The 26,874-nt window shown below is 42.3% G+C and overlaps 2 protein-coding genes across 3 annotated transcripts in view; both read left to right on the top strand.

Annotated features, from left to right (window-relative positions):
- RCAN2 (regulator of calcineurin 2) overlaps positions 1–21,210 on the top strand; it is a 79,315-nt gene extending 58,105 nt beyond the window's left edge. For both annotated transcript variants that reach the window (XM_066314668.1, XM_066314669.1), the window contains 3 exons: positions 8,267–8,440; positions 11,121–11,292; positions 18,725–21,210. In XM_066314668.1, the coding sequence (XP_066170765.1) occupies positions 8,267–8,440; positions 11,121–11,292; positions 18,725–18,885 (507 nt within the window). In that variant the 3' untranslated portion in view covers positions 18,886–21,210. The remainder of the gene's footprint in view (positions 1–8,266; positions 8,441–11,120; positions 11,293–18,724) is intronic.
- The window catches only part of CYP39A1 (cytochrome P450 family 39 subfamily A member 1), a 349,396-nt gene that overhangs the window by 93,680 nt on the left and 228,842 nt on the right, over positions 1–26,874 (top strand). The window lies entirely within an intron of this gene.

The raw sequence follows: 26,874 nt of genomic DNA, 5'->3' as shown, positions 1-26,874 counted from the left end.
TCAGGGCTCTTTGAGAGATGACGAGTTACAAATTTCTTTACAACATTGTGTAACATCTTTTATACTTTCTCAAAGTCTTTTTCTGGAACAAGGCACTGGATCTGTAAGCAGTAAGCATTACAACAGATATTTCTGCTGTCAGAAGGATTTTGGCACAATGTGGAGGGCAGAAGCCTCAATGCATCCTTCAGGGTCTAATAGTTCTATGCAGATGCCTCTGAAGAGCCCTCATGTGTAAGGATGACACACCGGGATGCGTGAGCCATGGACCAGGGCTGTGTTTTGTGGCCAGTGTGCTCCTGTTTAGGGTTGGTTCACTGCAAATTGCAGAGCTATGAGGCCATTGAGCATCACTTCTGAAATACAAACTGCATTCTTTACATAGTAAAGCTTAACAGTATTAGGCTCCCCTTTATTAGTATTGCAGTAGTGCAGGCAAATCAATCTTTATTTTACTGGAGAGAACAAGATTTAATGCATTTTGTAATGCCTCCCTGTCTTGAAGCTCAGCCTTAAAAATATTTTTGGCTTTACTGTTTCATTTCATCTTTGGTTCACAATTTACCTGACCTTCACCTCTTGAAAACAGGAGAAAGCCAAGCCTAGAAAAACAAACTGAATGGACTGGGGTAGCAAACTGGGTTGGTTCATTCATGTACTGAGAGAATTGTTCAATTTTGGAAGATGCTAATTAATGTCGTGTTTAATGTAGATAAACCCAAGCTCTTTCCAGCTCTATCTCAATGCTCTAATCTAACTTCACAAAGAAATGGGCAGGGCTTTGCACTGAGTTCTAAGGTGAGGATCACACTTTTAGACAATACAGTAACCAGGAGGTTATTGCAGAGTACTTTGTGATCCTGATTACCTGACAAAATAGCCAGTGTTCCCTGGTTTTCCCCCCCTTTCAAAATGTCTCACATGTAGAAATGTCCTTTTAAAATGTACCCTGATGAATGACAGTGGAAAGAGACATTATTCCATTGCTCTTGCCAGCTGTGGGATTGCGTGAGGGTAACAGAAGAAACTTTCTGCAGAGCAACATTCAGACAATAATATTAAGCGTGAATATTTTATTCAAATAATACCCTTCCCCACTTGCGAGGAGGGGGTACAGCTACAGCTCTCAGCTACAGCTACCTACAGTGAAAGGTGACATAAAAAGCTACAACCTGGAGACCTTTACCTTAAGGGGATCTCTAAATGGTAAATTTGTATTTTATTCTCCTGCCATTACTTAAAGGCAGCAGGACAAACCCATAGGAATTCTCTATGATCACTGGTTTAAAATATTTGCTCTATTTACAGCACTCCTGGAATTTTAACTGAGAATCAATAGCGGTTTTTCATATGCACTACCAGGATTTCCCAATGAGTTTTATCTTTTTAGAAGCAGAGAATTTGATCGTTGAAGTTGCTTACACTGGCTACTTGTGGGAGTTCTTGCATTTAAGGAATTTTCACATGTGAGTTGTATCAAGCTGCTTGCTTGTTTTGTGTGGCTAATTAAATAATTGTTAAAAGCACTTCAGGTGAACCCAGTTCTTTTAAGTTTTCATGAGACAAATGGGGATCCCTTTTTGTTTTCCTGTAGTCTTTCCTCTCTTTTTGTCTTTGAGAACCATAGAAATGCACAGTGCTCTTCTCTAATCTTTCCTTCTTACCCTTTCCATCAAAGTAATTAGGCTTTTTTCTATTTCTGGGCCAGTGGCATTTTGATATGTTACAGGTCTAGTGCTAAATAACGGTCTCAATTTAAGTTTAGATCTTCTAACAGGCAATCTTTGTTTAATAGCACTGTTGGTTATTTTAATTATGCTAATCTCTTTCCCTTCACATTATTTGTTGCTTTCCTTACACAGAGCTGCAGCAGGAAACACCTCATACTCTGCGTTCTCTTTCCCAAGGCAAGATCCCAGAACAGTTTGATCTGGAAGGGACTGTCTCATTCTAGCCCCAGCCTTGGGCAGGGATGCCTTCCACTACACCAGGTGGCTCAGGTCCCTGTCCAGCCTGGCTTTGAACACTTCCAGGGATGGATATCATCTGCCTTTACCTCCTGTGACAGGTTCACAATTTCTCTAATCATCCTTGCAGTCTTTTGTTGCTCCTCCATCTTGCCTCCATCTTCCTTAATCATGGATGAGAAGAGTCCCACACAATATCCAGGCTAGGTCATTACAATACCCTTCACATGGCATTGACATACCTCAGTGCTGAAATCACTTCAGCTCGTATTTTATAGGCTTCTGTTTATATTTTTGTTAAATGTGTGTCACCTTTATCCCTCTGGAAGTAACTGGTGTGCCCATCCTTTTTGCTGTTAACAGGGAATTAATCTGTTCTTAGATTGTTTTTGCTACAAGACTCTTAAGTGCACAGCTTCCACAGTTTTACCAGATTCTGTCTTTTTTCTTGTGAGAGCTCTAATGAGAGCTTTTTAGGGTTGCAGCCAGCATGCCTTGTCTGGAAACAGAATACATTCAATTCTGAGTTAGGAGTTTGTATCTTACAGGGATATTTATATCAGGTACAGAACTAATTTCAGGAAAAACTAATTTCATAATTGCGAATTACATCTCTTTCTCTATTGTGGTTAGTTCCTTGGAGTATCTTTTACATGAATGAACAGAAAAAAATTAAAATAGGAAAAATGCTTTCTTTATTTGCTTGCAAAACTCTAGGAAAAGCATTAGGCTAAAGTTCTAAATCACAGCCATCTCCTAAATCAAATGTGTAGCAAGGGTGATAATGAGTGTAAACACACTGAATAATGAAATGTAATTTAGGTTCTGAGTTCTAGGGCTCTAATCCAAAGCTCGCTGATGTCTGTGGAAAAGCTTCCATTGATTTGAATTAGGCCTTGGCTTTTGTCCTGAATGAACACAATACCAGTGGAGCTATTCATGAAAGAAATGTTTGGAAATAAATCACAGGAACTTGCTGTGTCAGAACCCAATTCACTTGCTAATTATGGCTGTCATGTTTTACAATGCTCATTGTGTCGATACTTTGTCATAGTCCCTCACATGAACTAACCAAATTCAATCTTAAAAAAATAATTTGCTGCCGCTGCTGTAATTGGAACGTTGTTCTGGATCATTACTCTGATGTTTGAAACCTTCTTTAACTTCTAGACTAATCCTGTTTATGCAAACTGTTTCCACTTGTTTTATGCCAACGTAGTCTTCTAGATTTACTCCATACAATGTGATTAGTCTTGAACAGTATTGGTAAATTACTGATAACTGTCCCATCTCTTCTCAGGCTTTGCTTTGTTTTGCTAAATAAGCCAAGCATTTTCATTTCTTATTTAGTCAGTTGTTAATTTATAGAATTGTGGAATGGTAAAGACAGAAAATATCCTTAAGATCATCGAATTCAACCATTAACCCAGCACTGCTGTGATGACCACTAATCCATTTCCCCAAGTGCCACATCCACCTGCCTTTTGAGCACTCCCAGGGATGGTGATTCCACCAATTGCCTGGGCAGTCTGCTCCAGTGCCTGTCAACCCTTTCAGTGAAGAAATTGTTCCTGATGTCTAGCCTAAACCTCCCCTGGCTCAGCTTGAGGCCCTGTCCTCTTGTCCTGTAACTTGTTCCCTGGGAGCAGAGCCCCGACCCCACCTGGCTGTCCCCTCCTGTCAGGAAGATGTGGAGAGGGAGAATATTCCCCCTGAGCCTCCTTTTCTCCCTTCTGATCTCCCCCAGCTCCCTCAGCTTCACCTCCTCAGACTTGTGCTCCAGACCCTTCCCCAGCTCTATTGTTCCTCTCTGGACTCATTCCAGCACCTCCCTGTAACCTCTAGCTGGATCTACTCCCATTAATCTGCTTAGGATACAGGCAACAAACCCTGCATTTTTAATGAGCTGCTATAGTGCCCTGTACCATGCTTTTAATACTCTCCTTGCTTTACTGGAAATACTTTTCCAAATATACCCAGCATCTTGTTTACCTCCCTATGGCTGCATTTCACTGATCACTGTTACCATGTGACTTGCAGGGTCTTGGTCCCAGATGAGCTTCCATTTAATGCTAGAAATAGTTTTTATTCCAGGAGGGCATAGGTTTGCCCTTGTCCTCAGAGGCTTTTAGCTCCTGTCTGTCACTCCAGTGCTCATTTCTTCCTTGCATGGTGCTGTGTTTATTCTCGGCATTGGCTGTCCTAAATGATAACCATCAAGCTGGAGTAATCAGCAGCTTTAATTAGTATGGTCCTACTTTGTGCTAATTTCGTTAATTTAGAAAACAAACATAAAAAGAACTTCAGAAACTGCTAGAGGCACTGAGTGATGGGAGCTGACAGAAGGTGACAGGAAAGGACTGGGGAAAGGTGCCCAGTGTTGGACAAAGGACAACATGAAGACATGAAGAGAGGGCACGGGGCCCATGAAGGAGAAGTGAGAACTTGGTGAAGTGATGGTTGCTCACATTTTCCAAAGCATTATTTGGGCCTCATTGAGACATACTTGGGATGGATGAAGACACTCCAAAATCCCAGAAATAAATGCATAACTCTTGACTTTCTACATTTTGACTTTTTAAGAATAGCAACACTGCTGCTTAACTTTGGATGGGTTTTTTTCACAAGTTTTCAAAGTGCTCTGAAAGTTCAAAGACTTCCTTTCTAAAAGCATTTTAAAAGTACCAAATCCTAAAAGCACTTTAAAAGTATCAAATTGAGAGGATTATGAGTCTTGAATAATTTATCCACAAAACTTGAAAGGGAAAGAATTTGCTTAGGTCTTTAAAATGTATATGATAAATTTTCTTATAGATTGGAATGACTCTGAAAGACTTTTATCCAGATAAGTGCATTCAGCAGATATTAGAAGTCACGGGCAATAGCAATTACGGCATAAGGCATTTCTAGGGAATTTATATCAAGCTCGGAGGAGTGGGGATGGCTTAAAATGCAGCTGAGGGCCATTAACTTCACTTGATGATTAATGACCTCTGCTGAGGTCATTATTATTATCAGCTGAAAACGTAGAAAAGTCCAGATGTATGAACCTTTTTAATGGGAGTTGCAGTTTCAGTCAGTGCAGTGGAAGTGTCCCCACTGTGGATAGACTGCCCTGTAATAATATCAAATAGAAGGCTTGATTTCCCTTCTCCCCACAGCATTTTCAGGAGTGTTAATCAAGGCTGGGTCTCTAAAGCTGTGCCAGTATCAAATTGAAAAGCAAGCAGAATGAAGTCCACAGTGCTTTAAAGTTCTCCCAGTGTGGCAGTGGAGTCCAGGACTTAATCAGCTTTTTTTACAGTTCTCCATCTATTCCTCAGTGCCTAATCAGAGTAAGTCTCAGTGTAATTCAGGAATGTGCCCAGCACATTCCTTGTGCTCACTGTTCTGGGACCCACGTTTGAAACCATGTCCTCCCTAATGTTGTGTCAGGTCCCTCACCAAGATCTGGGCTCTGGGATGTGTTACAGAGAGGGCAAACACACAGCCCTGACTGCTGCATCCAGACAGAGAGCATCTCTTTATTAATAAATAATCAGTTGGAATAGGTACTTCCCAGTGTCCAGACAAGAAGTCCATGCATGGTTCCTTCCACTCTTGGTGAAACTTTTTTTATATGATGAATGATTTCATTGTTGAATTGTAGAGAAACTGAGAGCTACTACTGGGAAATGTTCACCTTGCTGCTAATTTTTGCCTTATGAGACTTCTGTTATAATATCTTGATCATCCTACATATATATATGTAGGATGATCAAGATATTATAACAGAAGTCTCATATATATATATATGTATGTATATATATATATGCCTTTGCATCTCTCACAGAATCATAGAATAGTTTAGGTTGAAGACCTTTAGGATTAACTGTTAGCCCAGCACTGCCAAGTCCCCTACTAATATGTATTTAAATTTGTTTACTTCATTTTAAAAATATACTGAAGAGGTCTGAAGTAGGTAATAAAGACAATATGAAGACATAAGCTTTGATTAGTCACTTTATTTTTTATTTGGACTGTGTTTCTGAATGCTGTGTGAGTCCTACTTTACACAGACACTGACCCCCTATCCCTTTCTCTCCCTTCCCCCAGCCCTTTTTCCCTGGTCAACTGTGAAGGTTGTAGCATCAGAACTCCCATCAGGACAGGACTGGGATGACTGCTGCTTATGGCTGACCTTTATACAAATGCTACTGGATATAGGCTTCTGCTCAGGAAAATGGAATTTTTCAAAAATACAAACAAAGTAGATAAAATGCATAACTGAGGGGTGAAACATTGACAATTTGGATATTGGGTGGTAAGATTATACCTGCTTGTACAAACCCATGCACTTCACGCGGTTTTGAGGATTGCTTCATGCCTTCAGTCACTCTCTGCCAAACCACAGAGCTCTTGCCTCCCTTTTTTCTTTCTTTTTTTCATTCCTCCAAAGTGTCTCCTGTGGTGAGAGGAAGAGGTGACTGAGGTCAAGGCAGAATGAAATGAGAATCATGAAAGCTTAATAGACCATAGGGAGGTTCCTTTGAAAGGGTGCCAGCGATGGAATATCAGTTATGGGGAGGAAGAGCACAGAGTTGGCAGTGAATGAAAGGAGATGGGGCACATGCGCCGTGGTGTCACAGCCCCGGCTCTGGAGCTGGGCTCGTTCCCTGTTAACTCCTTAACAAATGTCTCACACTGACAGTAGTTACTCCCACAGTGCTGTTAGTGCTCCCTGATGGAGCTGCACTGTGCTTCAGGATGCATTTTTCTGAGAAGTTCTGAATTCTTCGTTTTGCTTGTTAGCTCAATAGACTGAACTAAGTATCGATGAAATTACACAAATTGTATTTTCTTTTTTATCTTCTGTAGTGTCTACCAGGTATCCACTGTAAGGGAAAAGAAATTGTTTTCCTGGATGAGAAGCAAAGAAGTCATATTTTAAGACATGTAAAAATGTGAGGACTTGCAGAGATAGCAAAGAAAACAGAATCCTGAAATGGTTTGAATCTGAAAGAACCTTAAAGATCACCTCATTCCTATTTCCCTCCATGGACAGGGACACCTTCCACTAGACCAGGTTGCTCAAAGCCCCATCCAACCTTGCCTTCAGTATTTCCAGGGATGGGGCATCCACATCAGATTATTGTCAATATACATTAGGTTATTGTAATTATACAAACCCCTGACATAACAGCCCTCAGTGTCTATGAAACGGTCTGGCAAATCATCTCACCAGTATGGTTTGTTTTGTTTTTTTTTTTTTTTTTTTTTTCCAGAACAAAGCACTCCTAAAAGCAAGGGCTTTGTCTGGCTGCTTCTCCATCTTACAAAACTTCAAGTCTTGATTGCAGTAGTTAAAATGCTCAGATTTGAAGTGTGACTCACTGGATGGCAGTCTGAAATCGGAGTAAACATGAAGACTGGACTAAATAATAACTGCCCCCTTTCAACCTTGGCATTTTATGAATCAGTGTTAGTGTGAATGAAAAGACCTGTGCAATTGATTTAAGAACTCTGAGTTTATTTGATGGTGTGGAACTTAGTCCTCTGTGTGCACACAGCTTGCAGAGAAATCATGGAGTCTGAGCTTCCAAGGCTGCCAAACTTCCTTGAATTTCTGTTCAAGTCCATGGATTTGGTAAACTTCAGACCCTCCTTTTACAATGTTAAAATATCCCTATTTTTGTCAGGAGCTTTTGAGAGTGTTTCTACAGCTAAACATTTTGAAGACGGAAGTTTGTCTTTGGGACAGATCACTGTTTTCAGTTGTCCAGTTTGTTTCCAGATGCTGCAGGATCTCTCAAAGAACAAGTGTATATCCTCTTAAGTATTTAAATGACAAAACATCCAGAAAAACATATCATGCCATACAAAGTGACCCTGCAGTGCTGATATGGATGTAAGCCTCAGCTGCAGGCTTTGTCTGACTCCACTGTAATTCAGCACAATGGTTGCTTCTGTGCAGATGAGCCCACTGTTGTCTGGTGTTTTCAATCATGTGCCCTTTCAGCTTCATTTTGTATGTCACTGACACAGATTTGCTCAACTTTTATGAAAAGTTCAATAGCTGCTGGATTCTCAATTTAAAGACTTCTTCCCCTAAACCTTTTGCAGAGTTCAGCACTACTAGACAACTGATTTCCTTAATTTCTCTTCACAGAGCCTTTATTTGTCTATGGACACCTGTCCCCAAAGGCCACAGGCTGAAACTTCCTGCTTAAACAATTGTCAAGTTTCAGGTTTTCTTTGACTCAGACTAACGTGACAGAGCACAAAGTTAATCTTCAGTATTCTTTCTTTTTCTTTTGCAGGAGAAATTTGAAGGTTTGTTCCGTGCCTATGATGACTGCGTGACATTCCAGCTGTTCAAAAGCTTCAGGCGTGTGAGGATAAATTTCAGCAGTCCTAAATCAGCTGCTCGTGCCAGAATAGAGCTGCATGAAACACAGTTCAGAGGGAAGAAGTTAAAGTTGTATTTTGCACAGGTAAATAAATCTGCAATCTACTTCTGTGTTACTGCACAGTATTTCTATAAAAGCTATGCACTAACACTGAATAAAAGTAATAAAGGTTTCTCCCATGCCCAATCTCTCTGACAGAAGATTACTTAAACCTCCTTGTGTTGACTGAGCTGTTTCTGCCCTGAGGTTCTGCAGTAAATTTAAAGGACCACTTAGGACTAAAGTTGCTCATTCAACACACAGAATTATGTATCTCAGAAGTGATTTACAAAACTGAGTGTTGTCTGTGGGTAACTCTTAACTAACCATATGCAAGTGCTAATGTAAAGAATCCAAGTGAATAAAAAGGTGGGACTGGATTGCATATTTGGCTGCAACTCTGAGCCACAGTCAGACTTCCTCCTGCCTTTTTGGCTTTTCCTTAGTGAATATATAAATTACAAATATTGAATTCTCCAAAAGGAATTTTTTGAGTCTGAGTCGAAGGAAGAAGGTAGGGGGGAGAAAACCACTCCCAGCCTGGGGCTGTAGGTGATTATAATGAATCTGTTGGAACTGTCAGGTGGGGGGGTTCAGTTCTCCTTGGCCAAGGGAGAGAAAACATACATCTCCCACAGCAGCCTGGGCCCTAGCCAGGACAGAGAAAATTGAGGGAGGTTGAGAACCCAACCACCACCTCTTCTGAATGCAGTTTAATAAATTGATGTGGTCACTGTGGTTTGTGAGATACCACTACTGTTTATAAGCAATGTAAGTGTGCTTTGAGCTGCTAGGTTGGCCCATCAGAAGTCTGAGGAGAAGGGCTGGCTCACTTGAAGGTATCAAGCAAACCCATAATGTTAAATTATGAGCCTCTTCATCCTGGTCAGGACAGGAGTTGTTTTGAGCCTAGGCAGGAGCAGAACCACAGGAAAATGGGAAGCTACAGCTGTGAAAAAACAATATGCTTAACGAGTCAGATGGGCTCAGAAGATCTTACAGATGGATTTAGGTGTTTAGAATCTGCCTCAATCCCATCTTCTATGCCCTGATCTCCTAAATCTGGCTCTGAAATTTTCTAAAAGGTTTCAAAACCTGCAGTTAAGCAGATCTGAGGATGGTTTCATTCTAACTGTATATTCAAAAGGCTAATTGAAAACTTGGGATAACAAGAAAAAGAAAAATGTGGACAATGGTGATTAGTCTTCCTATCTAAGCTGATTTCCTGCAGAGCCATTCTGGTACCTGCACTATGCTCTCCAGGACACATAGTCTTACAAGAGCTTACTAGTTGTGTTCAGGGAATGACAATGTGGCAGCAGCAGTGTCTGAAGCAGTGTCTGTCCTCAGCCAGGCTGAATAACCTTTTTCCAGACCTATAAGTTCTGGGGAACATGGAGTTGAGAGATTCAGACTGGCTCTTTGCCAACCCTGTTCTGGTACAGCAGGGTGCCATCTCAGGACCCTGGAATGTTTGCTGTCATGGAAATAGAGTTTATTGCTTTGATGCTTGAGTTAGTTGTAACCTGGCTCAGGTATGGCTGCACTACAATTCACTTATGTCAAGGCTTCTTTAACATACTAGAAAAGAACAGGAATTAAAGTAGATAATTTAAGATGGAAATAAAATAGGGACCTCAGTTGGAAATGACTAAGGAACATCACAGATTCCTTTTTCACTTCAACTAAAGAAATAAAATCTGTAAAAACAAAATCTGTGAAAACCTTTCTGAAGTTACTCACAAGGGCTTGGTGCAGGACTTACTTGTGTAATGACACTTTACTTAGGCATTTAGACCAGATCACACCACCTTTAAAAGGTGTTGTAAAAAGTACCTTTACAGCCTGATAGATCTCAGAACTAGCAGCTGTGGCTACCAAAGCTTTGCATTTATCCTGAGAGAACATACACAAGAGGCACAGACCTTATTGCTGATGTCACAGCCCCACACTGCGCATTTACTGCAGAGGCACCATCTGTAAGGCTGAGATGAAATTTATCTCCAGCCCTACTCTTCTGAGACTGACTCTAAAACTCTGCCTGGCTGGCATTTGGGATGAGAAGGGTATGATTTGAGCAGTCATTCCATTTAGCCATCCTGTGGGGATGAGAAGCTGGACACGAGCTGGCAATGTGCCCTGGCACCCCAAATATCCTGGGCTGCATCACCACAGTGTGACCAGCAGGTCAAGGGACATGACTCTGATCCAGTGAGATCCTGCCTGGGGTCCTGTGTCCAGCACTGGGGTCCCAAACACAGGAAACGCATGGACCTGTTAGAGTGAGGCCAGAGGAAGCCACAAAGATGCTCACAGGGCTGGAGCCCCTCTTCTGTGGAGACAGGCTGAGAACTGGGGGTGTTCACCTTGGAGAAGAGAAGGCTCCAGGGAAACCTCACAGTGGCTTTTCAGCACTTAAAGGGGACTTACAAGAAAGATGGGAATGGACCTTTTAGCAGAGCATGTTGCAATAGGACAAGGGGAAGATAGTTTTAAACTAAAAGAAGGTTGTTTTAGGGTGGCTGTGAGGAACAAATCTTTTACAGTAGGAGTGGTGAAACGCTGGCACAGGTTGTCCCATCCCTAGAATTATTCAAGGCCAGGCTGGATGGGGCTCTGAGCATGGCAGGAGGGTTGGAGGAGATGACCTTCAAAGGTCTCTTCCAACCCAAACTATTCTGTGATTCTGTCCTGTACTAAACAGTGTCTTTGTTATGCTTTAAAGATTCAGACCTCTGAGACAGATGGAGACAAGCTTCATTTGGCACCACCACAGCCTGCAAAACAGTTTCTCATCTCGCCTCCAGCCTCCCCACCTGTAGGGTGGCAACCAATAGATGATGCAACACCTGTCATCAACTACGACCTCCTTTATGCAGTTTCTAAGCTTGGACCAGGTAAGCTTGTGGTCCTTGGGTGAAAATGTGTCAGGGAAAGCAGATAAGAAATACTAGTGTAGATAATAACTGTAGAGGGAGTTGGCATAGAGCTGGAAGTTGCATTAAAATTTGGATTTCAGTTGATGGATGTCACCTGGTTCTTTACTTCAGAATGAGTTTTTGCCATGTGTAGGCAGAGAATTGTGTGTTATCTGCAACTTGTGAGAGCTGATCAAAGCTTCGCTTACACCATTTATTGTGCTGGGGTTTGTGCCTAGATGAGACAACTGATAGTTTAGGTGGGGACTGGACAAATGTTTGGTTATGGATGTGAGGAGGTTTTGCTGTACACGACACCTGCTAAATACTGCATTCCAAGGTACAGATTTCTCACTTGAAAAAGTGCACCTCCACTGGAGTGGAGAATCTCATGTTGTTTGTTGAGACAGAGCCACTGTTCCCCAGTCCCAGTGGGATTGCTTTGTTAGGAATGCTCATTTCCTGCTGAAAAACATGCAGGAGGAATGGGATAAGTTGTAGCCTCTGTTAGCACAGGATAAATGTCAATGGATAATGCATCCAGGCTTTCTTCTCTCTTCCCATTTCCAGCTAATGGCAGGAGGTGAAGCTAGCTGAGATTTTCAAGCAATGCTTTCCCTTGGAAAATGCGCATCTGATGAAACCAAAACTTTACACAGGAGAGGGTTGCTTTTGATTTAATTAAGTCATCTTTACAAAAAGTTTTCTTTCAAAGCTGTTAAAGCATCCTGTTTTAGAATTTTCAAAATGAGAAAGGTTCCAGTTTCAGGTCTAAGCAGTATCATTTACAAATTAATCTAATTTACATTCATAAGCCACAGGGAAAAAATAGCTTATTAAATTATCTTCATACTGAAATAAAACATTTCAGATCCAATCTAATAACAATTGTGGGGGTGAGCTCATGAAAATTTAGCATTTTAGTTTTGAAATTCTTGTGGGATGAGAGAATTTTTTTCTCCCCAGCTGTACTGGGAATGCTGCTTGCTCACCCTGAGAGCAGCTTCCAATTGCAGACATCTTATCATTTGGGCTTTTGTGCAACTGCACCAAAGGAGCTCAGAGCTGGAGTGCATGGGGTGCAGGAAGGTGTTTCATGATTCACAAGGTTTGTTGTATTATGTCCTATCTTTTTCACATGGGATCTCTCACAAGAGGAAAATATATATCAAGAGATTCCTATGGTTTATTCCTATGGTTTATTCCCCTTCAGCAGGAAACCCCGTGGAAAAAGGCAGTCAGGTGGAAGACTTCATATAATATTGCATATTATTATTTCCAGGAGTGATACTTTGCTTCTAAAATGCTGAATAGAAGAAAAACCAAAGACCTCCTTTCCCCCCCCTCCCTTTGATGCAGCAGTGTTATAAATGGAAACATGTAAACGAATTCCCGAGCTAGCTGGGTAATAAATCAATTCCTGTTCTGGAGCAGTGGAATGTGAAATATCACTCATTGTCCCACACTCCGGGACAGCTTTGCGTGAAGGTCAAATTCACCCGGATTTAAGGAGCCTGCAGGGAGCAATATGAAAAGCCATTGTGTGCTCTCTTCTTTCTATTTTTAGCGCTTGTTAGAGGGATCAATTTTAGTTAACTGCAGTGGCGGGTTTAAAATAGTGTTGCTGTTCTCAGTTGTGCATTTACTATGTTTAGAATTTCATTGAAAAACAAATCTCACTAACACTCATTTCTCAGTATTGCAGCAGTAGAACACTGCTGGACATCAAACAGCATTGGTAGCCTCCGAGAAGAGATCTTTTTTCGTTCAAAAGCACAGTTTAAAAATGTAACTACGGCTTATCAACTGTCGAAAAATACTCACTTGGCACAGTTGTTTACAGAGCTGAGAATGTTAGAATCTGACCTCCACATCTTTAACTTGTGAGGAATTTTTGCTGTATTAAATGCAGTGATTTGGTAAAATAAACATCTGAGGACCAGAAAAACTCATTAGCACTTCTAAATAGTGAACAGTGTCTTCGTATGCCCTCAGCATAAGATGAATCTTATTGTCCTACTTCACTGGGAATGCAAGATGTACCACTTGGACACACACCCATACTCCTTTCCCATTCCCTGAATCCAGGTCATCTCCTGTCACAGTATGGTGCCATAATCATCACAGCCACAAAATTAGAGACCAAAACTGTCCCTGGATGCAAAATGTTGGGAGATTTGCTCCATATTCCATAAGGAATATGCTGGAAGTGAGTTAACAGATTTGCCGTGTGCCAGCAGTTTTGGGACAGGTGTTTCAGTTGCAGCAGTGACAGGCTGGCATCTTGGAGATCTGATGGAACAGATTTCTTTCTGTGCTCAAAAGGAAGCTGGTTTTGGTCCATTCACATGGAATTGAGATCAGTGAGGGTGCATTTACTTCTCAGGGAAGATCGTGGCATATTTAATTAAGTTCCTGGATGATTGATGTATATTCTCACTTTCTGCAGATGCAGAAATTAGGTTTTAAATGAGGCATGAACAGAGTGCTGTAGATCAGTCAGAGCCAGGAACCATGACTCTGTCTGGTGCTGACCACCAGCCTACAATCTTTTCAATATATTGCAAATAAAGGAGTGCAATTGTTAATCAGTTTGACAGAAAACACTTCCACTGTCAAGACAACTTCCAGTAGTTTGATATGCTAATGAAGATGTGAGGACATCAGGGCCTGGACTAGGGAACAGTATGGTAGGTTGCAAGCATTCCTATAGGTAAAAGTTAGCTCCAACTTAGGCCAGGTGAGGATACAACCTGGACCTGACAGGCAAACAACCAAACACCCACCCCACCTTGCAAATATATTTTATATGAGAAACATTTGCAAGGTGGAGGGAGAGAGATTCTCCAGGTCCAGGCTGTATCTACAACAGAGCTGCTCCTCTCAAAGGACAAGCAGCTGTTTGCCATTTATTAGCTCTTGGCACTAGAATATGCCCTTTCTTTTCTGAAAAGCAGTTCCTTCCTCTCTTTATCCACTCCCCAAGCTGCATATATCTGCCCTCCTTCCCCCACTGCCTCTTTATTCACAACAATTGCCCTATACCCCCTCATTTCTGACTCTGCACTCCAGAGTGCTTTTTCCCAGGATCCCAGATGCCACCTTGACTTCCCCTTGCCAGCCTCAACCCCTGCTGCCTGCACTGTGGTTGCCCAGAGAAATTGCTTTTCTCCCGTGGGTTTGATTCACAGATCAGAGCTGCACTGATGGGATCTGCACTGTACAGTAACACCCAGCACAGATCATGCTGCTGAGCACTTTGCTTGCCCCATGCCCTTGCTGGTGCAGTTTTGCACTCTGTCAGTGGCCACTTCCCTCCACAGCTTCAGGGACTGTTGGAAAATCAGTGCAAGGCACTATCTCCAGCAGCCCACAGAGACAAGTCTGCACCAGTTGCAGTTCTCTCCATGTTATGCAGTCCCTTATCAGCATTTCAGCAGGCTTTGCACCTCAGGCTACACTACAGGTCTTGTACAATACATTTTTTACATTATGAACCACCATTCTGAAGTGTCACACGTGGTGGCTCTTGAGTCTACAGGGGTGGCTTTTGGGACACAGAGGAGAGCTGGCAGCTGCCTGTGCTACTTGGGTCTGGGCTTCACTTTTGTCTCTGAGCAATTCAGAAGTAGCTATACCTGCCGTGCTCTAGCTGGGCTTCTTGAGGAGGGTTTAGAGCACCTGTCTCTGCTCTGCCCTTGGCTCACCCTTCCCTAGGGAAGGGCAAAACATGAGAGCAGGACCCTGCCCAGGAAATGCTATACACAGGGGTTTCAAACCATCTCACAAGGCAAATTTTCTGTGCCCAAGGGCTTTCAAACTCCCGTGTTTATCATCAGTAATTCAAAGGAAATCTTAAATACTTCATATGACTCCCAGGGAGGATTAAAAGGGGATGGAGGGCAAACAAATGGTGACAGATAAAACTTTTCATTTCTGTCCTTCCTCTCCCTGCTGTTCTGTGGCTGCTTTTGCCCTTCCCTTCTCTTCCCAGGGGCAGGGTACAGGAGAGCTGCTGGATGGAGAAAATTTTTCTTCTGGGTGGGAGAGGAGAGTGCCCAGCTCCTGCAGTATCAGTAATGGGCTTCCAGGGAGCAGTTCCTCCCCTTTTGCTATGACAGATCCATACTGTAGAGCTGTTTTATGGAGGTATTTTGTGGGATGGGCTGCAGCTATTCTGTCACAAACATGCACCCATACAAAGGACCTCCTGTTATTTGCATCCTTTTATTTGTAAAGCACTTGGATGAAGGGACTGTAAGTGGAAGGTTATTTTCATGATGCTAATGCCACATTTACATGGAATGGACAACTCTGAACTCATTAACCTTTGCTCATGAGTCTGAATTAGGGATGAGGTAGTTACACGCTATCATTAGCATTTGTTCATTATTCTTTATGTATATGAACATGGTCTTTGCTGGACAAAAGGGTCCTGTTAGACAGGAGCTGCACCATAAATGAAAGGTCACAGTACTGACTCACAAAGGGATAGAAAATCCTAAACTATTATTTTTAATTCTGAAATATCATAAGTTGCTCCTGTGCTCAACTTTCTTGCGTCACCCAAGGCTGTGGGTTTACTCCTTCCTGGCTCATGTGGTCACAGAAGGTAGGGCCCAGTGACATAAAAGCACCTGCATACTCACTGTTTATCTTATGCAAAGCAAATGGTTAGAGAGGAACATCACTGATGTTTTCAGGGGCTTATCAGAGTTTTTTTGACAAATCTGTATAGTGGATGTGCCACGGCTGAATTCTTCCCTGAAGGGCAGAGTATATTTGGTAAATTTTATGACAATTTTCTGAGTAAATTTATCTGAGTTGCCACTTTCAGCTTATGTGAAGGCTTAAATTTATTAATACAGGATAGAGATAGGCCAAAGACAGCTGGAGGAGAAAGACCCCTGTCCCCAAGAATCCTTTGGCTTAGCTAGCCTGTAAGAATTCTCCAGGCAAGCAGGAGAAACGGGAGCATGGATCAGTGTAGGGCCTGAGAACACAGAGGAGGCCATGTCAGAGACAGCTGAATGAGGTCACTGGACAAATATTTGGGTGGTATTACAGATATTGTTGAGTCTTCCCTACGTTAACTCAACTTGCTACTCATAGCTTGGGACAACCTAGGTCTTCTAAACATAACTCCAGTGACTCAACCATTACTTCTGTAGCTGAACTGCTGCAGACTTAGCTCATTGATTTTTTTTTTTTAATGCTGGAAATGGTGTTTAAGAGAGAAGAAAAAACATCAAAAAACAGCAGAAGGAAAGGGCTAATCTGGCTGTATCTATTGGATTTTTATTTTGTGCTTATCATCTTAGTGTTTTTTCTACAAACAGCGACTATGTCTGGAACAAGATAACAGCTGTACAAAAGTCCCAGAGTTATTGTTGTCCTGTTCCTAACTCAGCCATGAAAAGGTTTTGTGCTCTTTGAGTACAGAACAGAGTCTGCAGCTCATTTATGCTCAGAAATAACTGTATGCCTTAAAAACCTGATTTATGAGTGCATCACATTTTGGTTTGCAAAGTGACATTAATTGCTGCCGCAGTTACTTGTGCCAGAGGCATCTGAATATTTTTCCTTGCGTCTGTACTTTTTTCACTGTTCTTTTTCAGTGGAAAGAGTCCTTCTGGGAGGGATTTGAACAGTAAAAGAATGTGGCATTTGAACTGGGATTATTACCTTTTAAGAGGGCAGTGAATCTGATCTCCTCGGTGGTGCTGGTGTGCGCGGCACTGCAGAGCTGCCCACGGTGACAGTGACCAATGCAGCCCTTGGTGCTGCCTGGCGGCATTGACGTCAGCCCAGAGCTGAGAAATTAGCTGAGGCCTGCAGGGAAAATGGGCAAAGAAAAACCATATAATTCCTCAATGCAGCACAACCAAGCTATTTCTCTTTTTATATTTTAGCCTATCAGCAAGACCTGTAATGCTTTGCTTGATTTGGATTCAGTGGAAAGGTTGCCAAAAATAGAGCAGTTAAATGTCAACATTAATGGTATCACAGCAGTAAAATATTTTTCACAGCAAGATGCCTGGCTTATAGCTACTATTCACTAGTTGCCTCCTTGTTTTTAGGCAAAAATACACCATGTCCTCTAGTCTCAAGCCACCCAGGCTTATTTGGACCAGGAATTTGTCAGCACAAACAGCATGTGAGCACAGTCCCAGACTGCATGTGCTAATGCAGGGCCAAACCTGCAACCCCTTCCTTACATGAATTACTCTGCCACAAAGTGGCTAACAAATAAGACTCCAAATTAGTACCACAAACAAGTCACGGGTGCTTTGAGGAAGGGACTGCCATTTGCCTCCATGGTACAACACCTGGCACTGCCAGGTTCTGCCAGTGGTGCAGCATTTAGGTGCCATGGCACCACAGAGACCAGCTGGGTTTGCTGGGGCCTCACCTTCCTCATCTCAGAAGATTTTGCAGGCAATGTCTTTTTCTTAGAAGTCTTAGATTAATTTCTTGCAATTTATTAACCAATACCTACTTGTATTCCATATACAATCCACAGTACATGTAGTGCCAGCAGGCTGAATTCAGGACTGAATCCTTTGTTTGCTTGTGGACTTTTGCAGGTAACCACCCAAGCCCATATATGTTATTCATTTCAGAGTTGGACTCTGATCCTTGCGGGTCTCCTTCAATTAAAAATATTTTCTGGAGGGAAAAAAAAAGCCACATTCATCTTCCTCAGAAGAATACTGTGTTGAGATTTAAATAAGGAATGTAGATCCTTAGAAAATATAATGTAGTGTTTAGGCGTTCAGCCTGCTCTAGTGAGCATTTATAGACTGCTCTGTAATCTCATCTGCAGAGACAAAATTTGTTACACCCCCAGTTAAAGAGCTTTGAAGCTCAAAATCCGACTGGAGCAGAGATATGTGGGGTTTTTTTATTTCTGGAGAAATTAGATTAAGTGTTGAAATCTGTCTGAGGGCAACAATTGGGCTTTAAATGGGACTGAAGGAAAGCCACAACAAAAATAAAGATCAACCCCAACCCAACAGGTGTGAAATAACTTCAGACCAAAAGTTTGATAGGTTGGGTTCCAGTTCATCTTTTTAACCGTGAACTTCTGTGTTCTTCCTCCTCTGCCTGCTTTGGGGGTTTATTTCACTGCTATTGGCCACCAATATTGGTACCAAAACCCATTAGAGAGGATGTGTGTATTTGATGATGCCTTACAGACCTGTGACCAAACTGCCTCCCGGGACAGGATCCCCAGGATGTGTTGTGGCTGCTGACAGAGTCCAGCTGTGCTGGTGCTCACCGGTGTTTTGGAGCAGCACACACTCAGCTCCTACCCAGGTGTGGAGTATTCTGCACTCCAGGAGTGCCATGGGCTGTGTTGCTACTCAGATTGCCATCCTTTGACGTGATTGCTTTTCTCTGCTTCCAGGAGAGAAATACGAGCTGCACGCAGGAACTGAGTCCACTCCCAGTGTGGTAGTGCACGTCTGCGACAGCGACATGGAAGAAGACGAGGACCCAAAGAATTCTCCGAGGCCAAAAATCATTCAAACTCGACGCCCCGGTGTGCCGCCACCTGTATCTAACTGAGCCTCTCCAGCAGAAGCAGCACTTCTCTCTCCTCCAGCACAGCTCTTGGTTTTTGTTTGCTTTATTCTGTTGAAAGGCAGCCTCTGGCTTCTGAGCACGGGACATTCAAGGTCATTGAAACCCCTTCACAGTAATCAAGCCTCTGTAACAAAAGGGCTAGGAAAAATCTTTGTACCTGTAACCATATCACACACCAACTGATAGATCTAGCTGGAAAGGACAAAACAAGGCTGAGGAAACAAGGGAGGGTTTCAGTTTGAGGATCTTTTCGCAGCTATAATTTGCATGCTGAAACACCACTACCAGAGAGATCATTCAGGTGGGAATTAGGCCAATGTCAGGCTTGATACTCAAACTCCCAGGATTGCTACTGCCCTTCATCCAGCAGCCTGCTCCTCTGCCCTCCTCACTTCCCAACAGACCTTAGTCTTTTCTCTTTTCCCTTTTTTGAAGGGGGGTAAGTGTGTTGTTTTTACTCTACTAGCAGCTTGGCCTTTTTACCCCCCTGGAATTTTCTGTAAGGAATACTAACTTTGCAACATTTTCAGAAACAACAGAAAACAACCTTCTTCCAGCAACAGCTGTAGAGAACAGTGGTTTGAAATGGTGGCAGGGATGTGAGATGGAGCTCTCTGGGCTGAGGGGAGAGGCAGCAGCTGCTGGGGGGTCTGGTCAGTCTTTCTCTTTGGGGAGAAGGGAGCCAGAATATCATTAAGGATTGTCAGTTTATCTTCTATCAAGGGATGAGTGGTGCTTCTCTCAGGGTCTGAGGAAGAGGAGCTCAGTGACTGCTCATATAAGATGGGATTCCTTGTTCTTGGTCATAGCTGTAAGTTCCAGTAAGATTACAGGCTGAATGCTTCCCTAGTGGTGTGGTGAATAGCCCTGAAATTTCCAGTAATTACTTGCACTTCTCTAATATTCAGCCCTTTTCCCTTCCCATGTCCTGTGCTTCAAAACCCTTTTTGAGCAGTATGCAGTTTGGGTTTGTGGAGGTGAGCAGAGGTTATTTGAAATTCTTTTGTTGGTTTGTTATTTTTTTTTCCTCTTTTTTTAGGCCAAAGAAAACAGGACCATAATTACACACTTGAAATTAGACTGCATGCAACTGAATCCCCTTTTTTCACCCTATCCTGCATGTTTCTTTCACTTGCAATATATACTGGGTTACAAAAACTGTTCTGTGTTTGCATCATGGCTGACAGCAGACAGATCCCGGATTCCCTGTCTGGCAGACGTTCCATGATGATTTATTTTTTTAATGCGTACTTGTCATTTTAAGAACATATTTTCTAGACATTTGAGCTCAGATTTTGCATATATTTAAGCATGCGCTTAATTTATGCACATGAGTAGTTCCACTGAAATTAATACTGCAGAAACTGAGCGTATGTGTAAGGTATGATGGGATTTTTAAGCTAATTAGCTGCAGCTGTACTCCCCAAAGTGACTATAAAATGGCACAGCAAGCTTCCATGGTTTAAAATCCTTTACAGCTTAAAATAAGTAAATACATCTTGGAAGCTTATTCTAGGATCTGAAAAGTCAGCTTAGGTTCTGTAATCAAGATTTTTGTCATAAAACCTAATGATCTGGTTTCTGAGGGAGGGTTCCATCACACCCTTAATAAGCAGCGATGCTACAAAGCTTCAGCAGAGTCAAGTCCCCCTTTCAGGGGTCTTGGCTCGGCAGCACTTCCAGGACAACAAGCGTGTTGCTCTGTCAGTGACAAGAGATGGCATTCCCAACATGCATGGTGAGGACATCTGGGAATGAGGACTTGTCATTCTCACAAAGTTCAGCCTCCAACAACCACAGCCCCCCTGGTATTCCTGTGAGATGTAGCTCTACTCAGCACTCAGCGCATTTCTATAACGTGATAATTGTTACTGCATTATGGGCATTGTTGTGTGCATGTTACACTGATAGAAAACTGCTCATTAAATACAGCAGAGACTGAACAGAAAAACAGGGGCTTTAGTATCTTCATATATCTGTGTAAAATTTCCTTAAAGTAACTCCTTAGAGGTGCCGCCTCAACTGTTTTTCCAGTGATACATTTCAAATTGGTTTAAGGAAACAAATTGTCACTCACAGGTCTAGGAATGTATCCTGTTGAAAACACCATCTTAGGCCACAAAGGATATTCCAGGAGTAACACCACTGGCTCTTCTGAGAACACACCCAGCACTGATATCAGTGGGGTTTAGTATAGCCCAGTATAAACAGGGACAGTAAATTTAAACACGTAAATGATCAGATATCATTGCTAATGGATTTTTTACAGTCAAGACTATAGGAGGCCAATCTTGTCCTTGTATCCATGTCCTCGTATCCATGTCCTCAAGCTTTGGAGAGACATGGTTCTGAACTAAGTACTTTGGCCTCAAATGATTGAAAACTACACTGCAAATTAAAGTACTGGGCCTTAAATGTTCTTTCCTAAAAATGCATTTTCAAACAGATTTAAAACGAGGCCCCATTCAGTGACTACTCTGTGCTTTGTAAAGCTGTGTGGCAGAAGGCAGCAGGACACTGCTCATTGCTTGAAGCACTGAAATAGGAACACAATTACAAACCTGAAAATTCAAAGCAGCCCCTGTGGTCAAAGCTTATATATCACCTGTATATGATAAATCAGTTGTCTCCATTATATATATTAAAAAAAAAAAAAAAGTATTTAATGTGTTATGGAATAATGTCCCAATGTCCCTGTCATCAAAGAATCAGCATTTGTGACTCTTGAGAGAAGCTAGTGTTTTACTAAAGGCTGGCTCTTGCCTGACATGGAAAGAATGTTTCTTTCAAAAAATGCTGACTATCTGGAAGGGGAATTGTCCTATTCAGTAAATCACAGGCAGAGCTCCTACTCATTTGAGTGGAATTGGCTTTTCTGTAGCTTTTCTGAGGTCAGCCGCTCTGACTTGCACTTCTCACAGGGTGTCAGGGGTTCTCTCCTGCCGGAACCCTGGAGAATGGAGCCTCGGTGTTGCACTGTGGCTCCTGAGGCACAGCCCACGTCCTTTTAATTTCCTCCCCAAAGCAGGAGCCGGAGGGAGCGGCTGGAGATGGTGCCCTGGGGCCTCTGATGGGTGGACCTGGCTCCTGCTGCTCTTAGGAAATTAAAAGAAGGAAATCAGGGGAGTACAGCTGCTGTTTCTGTTGCCTGCTGCCTGCTTGTCCTTTCTGACCTCTTCAGAACTGAAAGTGACATTTTATTGACTGCTTTGCCACAGTTTAAAGCACGAAAACACTTCCAGTGCACGGAGAAAAGAGTATTTTGGAATCTGTTCTTTTGGAACAAAACAACAAGTAATTTCTGTGGCCTTGATTTTTGTAATTAACACAAGGTGTGCAAACTCCCCCCTTCCTAACAAACACAGACAACTTCGGTAAACTTCGTTTGCAGCTAAGAAAATATAGCAAGAGCATCCCTTCCTCAACCATAGCAAGACCACAGCCATAGTTACTGTAAAGTGTTTTGGGTTATAAAAATTCTCCCTATCCATAAATTTTGTAGGACTAATTTGATCCTAAAGCAATGATCCTAAATTGGTTTGTTTTTATTTTAGTCTTTCCCCCCGGCCTCTTTCCCATTCAGCAACACTGTAAAACCTTTCAGCAAAATACAGATTGTTGTTTGTATTGAGGAATGGACTGAACTCCTGGCAGGATGCGATTCCAGTGGTTTGTCTGAGCACTGTCACAGATGTCATGAGCCTTTCCATTGTATTGTACATAACTTCTGAAATATTCTATTTAGTCATGTTTTATAGGAGTATTAAAAAGCTACTGGCTAATTAATCACTTTTACACTTGCATAATTCAGAGCTTAGTTTAAAATAATAAATATGGCAAACAGTGTTTCTGTGTTCTGCTTGCACTGGCGTTTGGAAAAGCAACATTTAAAGAGTTAAACTATATCAATAAACTGAGTAGTGTGGTAGAACTGAAAATGCTTAAACGTGTGACATAGGCCAAACTCTGTTTCAGTAGAAATTAAGGGGAAAGCAGCCTTCTTGTTGGCAGGATATGCCATGTTCCATTTTAAGCCGCTGCAGTTTCACAGTCATGTGAACTTGCTCTGGTTTGCTGTGGATTTGGCTCGGTGTACACAAAAAAAGCTGCAGTGCAGTCCCTGGTGAGCAAAAGCTCAGCATGTCCCAAACCCCTGATGTGGTTCTCACTGTGCTTTTATAATCATAGCTGATGCTGTGGCCATGAGTGCTTGGACAAGGAACATGGCATCCAGCTGCCAGCCAGGCTGGGGAAAGAGTTCTATTAACATTCATTATTATAAAAATTGAAACTAATTGTTGTCTCTTGCATCAGTTTGTGCTGGGTCTTGCAAAGAGGACTGGAAACTGGAGATGAGTTTGCTGATAACTGTACTGTGAAATTCTGATACTGAATTGCTCAGATCTGGATTTGAAAAAATAATGTGTTTTTCTATGTGCCTGGCATAAAAAACTTCATTTCTCAAAGTATGATTGTTCATGATTCTGAAAATTGGATCCACTTAAGAAGTCTCACTGGAGAAGTAAACTCTGAGCTCTTTAATTCCTTTGGAAAGGACAGGCCTTAAATTCTGTGTTTTAATTAGAAAAACTAGTAATAGTGAACTTCTTCTGGGGTTCTTTTCACCTCTTTTACAGGTGAAAGGCAGGAGGCCCAGTTTATTCTTCACTTTGTGCACCAAAAGAGCTTCCCCCACCACAGTGAGTTTCTTCATCCGCCCAACTGAAATGCTGTGTTTGCGATATGCCAGCTGTGGCTCTTCCATCGTGCTTGGCACTGGACACAGCACTGGGAAGTGAGCTGCAGGGCTTCAGCTGTGGATGGCAGAGAGCTGTGTGTCCCAGAGGATCAGACTGGTCATGGTCACAGTGCTTTCAGATCCTCTAAAGAATATTTACTGAATTTATTTTTGGTCCTTCTTTAGTAGCAAATACTTCAGCACTAAACTTCTTGCCGTTTCAGGCTTTCTGTCACATAACAGTGTGAATGTGAGACCTTTGCATTTCCTTGATTCCCTTTTGCCTAAGAAATCACTTTCAGTTCTGGTTTATCAAAAAGCAAAAAAACAGGTATGGATTAAAGTCCCAGCCAGACTCTCATTTATACTCAGCATCATGCAATGTTCTTGAATAACGAGTTGCACTAGCAAAAACCCCAAACACTGCTTTTCCTGGTTTAACCCATCTTCTGGGGGAGTACAGCAGCTTTCAATATTCCAGGCTCCTCTTAAAAAAGAGATGTTTTTGTAACAGTAGCTGTGCTCTTTTTTTGAATACATGTAGACTGCAGCATTCAGGGGTAAAAGGACAAGGGAGGAAGTGTTGTAAAAGCTTTCCCACAGGTCTATTTGAAGTGTGGAGTATGTTTGCTTTGGCTTGGAGGGGAGAGAAGCAGTGCTGTTAGAGGCAGAACAGCAAGAGCACTCTGGATGAAAGGGCAAGAACCCTGAAAGCCCCTACTGCAGAGATGCTCAGAAAATTTTAAAAAATAGCCTGAATTCTTTCTCCCTCTCTGTCAGTTAAGTAACTACACAGATTCTGGGGCTGCAGTAAGAGTCATGTTAATACAGGATTGTGTCCTGATACCGCAGCTACAAAGCTTAAATAGGGACATTTGTTAGGGAGATTCTTGCTGGAGTAAGGCTGGGAAAGCTGTGAACTGTGAGCAGCCTTGAAGTTAATGAAAAATGAAGATATTCAGAACCTTAAAACAGACTTCAGGATTCAGGTCCATGTACCCGAGAGCTGTATTTACGGGTCCATTTGAATCAGGGGCTTCCTCACAATATTAAGAGTATCCAGCAAGAAAGATTAAACTTCTCTATTATTCTCACCAGAAAATCAGCCTTCTTTTAACAAATTATTGTAACTGATCATATATCTAGTGTGAGAAAGTTGTGTCTACATTGGTGTCACACAGATGTGTTCTCTTCACTGTTGGGTTAACGAAGGTGAATGTTTTGAATCCATTTTAGAGCAGAGTTCTTGTACAGAAACTTCTGACAGAAATGCCATCTGTAAGGACTGGTGGATCCTTAAGTGTCAGTTTGGCAAGTTGTCCTACTGTGGGTAGCTGCAGAAATATTTCGTGTATGTTGTTGTAGATTTAAAAGCATTGCTCATGGTTTCATTCGAGTGTCTGCATTTCTGACACGGATGTGACATATCTGTATATATTATAAATCAATACTATTTTTAACCACATATTTTGTACAAATATTCACATTAGCTCTGTACTTCAATGAAAATCTATTATGGTATTAAACATTTTGGTGGAATTAGCAAACTCCTTGTCCGTGCTTTACTTTCATTTTATATCAGTGTTAAGCGGCTAAGCCATTTCTGCCATCCAAGGCAAATATTATCATTTCCAGCTAGTCATGTTGTTCCTTAAATCCAGGTGCGCCTGTACCCTCTAGTGACTGATCCCAGCCACTGCAGAGGCAGCTCCCAACACCTCCGAGTGAGAGCCCAAAATCAAACCTGAACCAACAGTAAATGTGACTACTGTTTTTTTCTAGCTAATGAGCAACAGCATGGTACAGCACATTGCTGTTGGGGGACAGGAGATTTCAAAACACACAGGTGCAGTTTTATAACAACCTTTTCATTTTTTCACTTTCTTCAAAGTTTCTGGTGGGGTTCATGGCCAGGAATTCCCTATGAATTTTGTCCTTCCAACCTTGAAATTCTCTGATTCTATGTTCCTGTGCACCAGTAAGAGGATAATGGTTCTGTACACTGCCATGAATTGGGGTATGGTTTGTGTAGATACACAGGACACAGACTTTGGACTCATACAGATGCTGAACAGCCACATCCACACAGGTTCTACCAGGCACAGCAGCAATGTGATTCTCCAGGCTTCGACCAGCTCAGCTTCACATCTGTAACAGGACACCAGTAATGAAGGAAGGGAAAAAAGACATTAGGAAAATAATTAGAAGAGCATTGTTCCCTAGTACAATCCCTAGTGGTAGGGTGAAGGGGAGAAAGGTATCACATATATAAATCTAAATCTAAATCTTCACTAGTATATATATATTTTCACCAAATAGACAGTGTCAGCTATAAAGTGATTAATAAGCATTGTTTGATTCTGTGATTCTATATGGTTGGACTTGATGATCCTCAACGTCTCTTCCAACCTTGACAATTCTCTGATTCTGTGTTCCTGTGCACCAGTAAGAGGATAATGGTTTTGTACACTGCCGTGAACTGGGGTGTGGTTTGTGTAGATACACAGGACACGGACTTTGGACTTACACATAGCACAGATTCTCAACTAGGGAATGCTGGATTTTTGTCCAGCTCAGCACTTTAGATTCTAGTGAGATGGGGAAGGATAAATTCATTTTCATTCCAGGGCATAGCTGTGGTGGGTCGGGAGACCAAAAGGTGGGGAAAAGCATCTGCTGGGAAGCAAATGGAAAATTTAGAGCCTCAGAAGCAAGAGGAGAAAAAAAAAAGCTGTTAGAAAACCAGCAGAATCAAACCCATTTAAAAAATTATTTCTAACTGAAGAAGCACTTTCAGATATCCAGAGAATTAATTTTACTCATTTTTTCTTACAGTCAGGCCACAGCCAAGCCAGCTCTGCCTGAGCTCTATATCTGTTGAATTTCTGTTTAATTTAAGATATGCAGAACACCCTTACAACCTGCCCCTCTGGACACCTGCGCAAGGGCTGTACTGCGGAGCCTGCTCCAAACACCACCCGAGGTCACCTCACCTTCACCTGGGGCTGCTGGTGACAACAGCTGAACACGAGCCGGCTGTGCCCAGGTGGCCAAGGTGGCCAGTGACACCTGGGCTGTAGCAGCCATGGTGTGGCAGCAGGGCCAGGGCAGTGACTGTCCCCTGTGCTGGGCACTGCTGAGGTCACCTCGAGGGCTGTGTCCAGTTCTGGGCCCCTCAGCTCAGGAAGGACATTGAGGGGCTGGAGCGTGTCCAGAGAAGGGCACGGAGCTGG

Source organism: Sylvia atricapilla, chromosome 3, assembly GCF_009819655.1.
Source record: "Sylvia atricapilla isolate bSylAtr1 chromosome 3, bSylAtr1.pri, whole genome shotgun sequence".
NCBI lineage: Eukaryota > Metazoa > Chordata > Aves > Passeriformes > Sylviidae > Sylvia > Sylvia atricapilla.
Note: the sequence above shows the minus strand (reverse complement) of the source record. Positions and strands in the feature narration are given on the sequence as shown.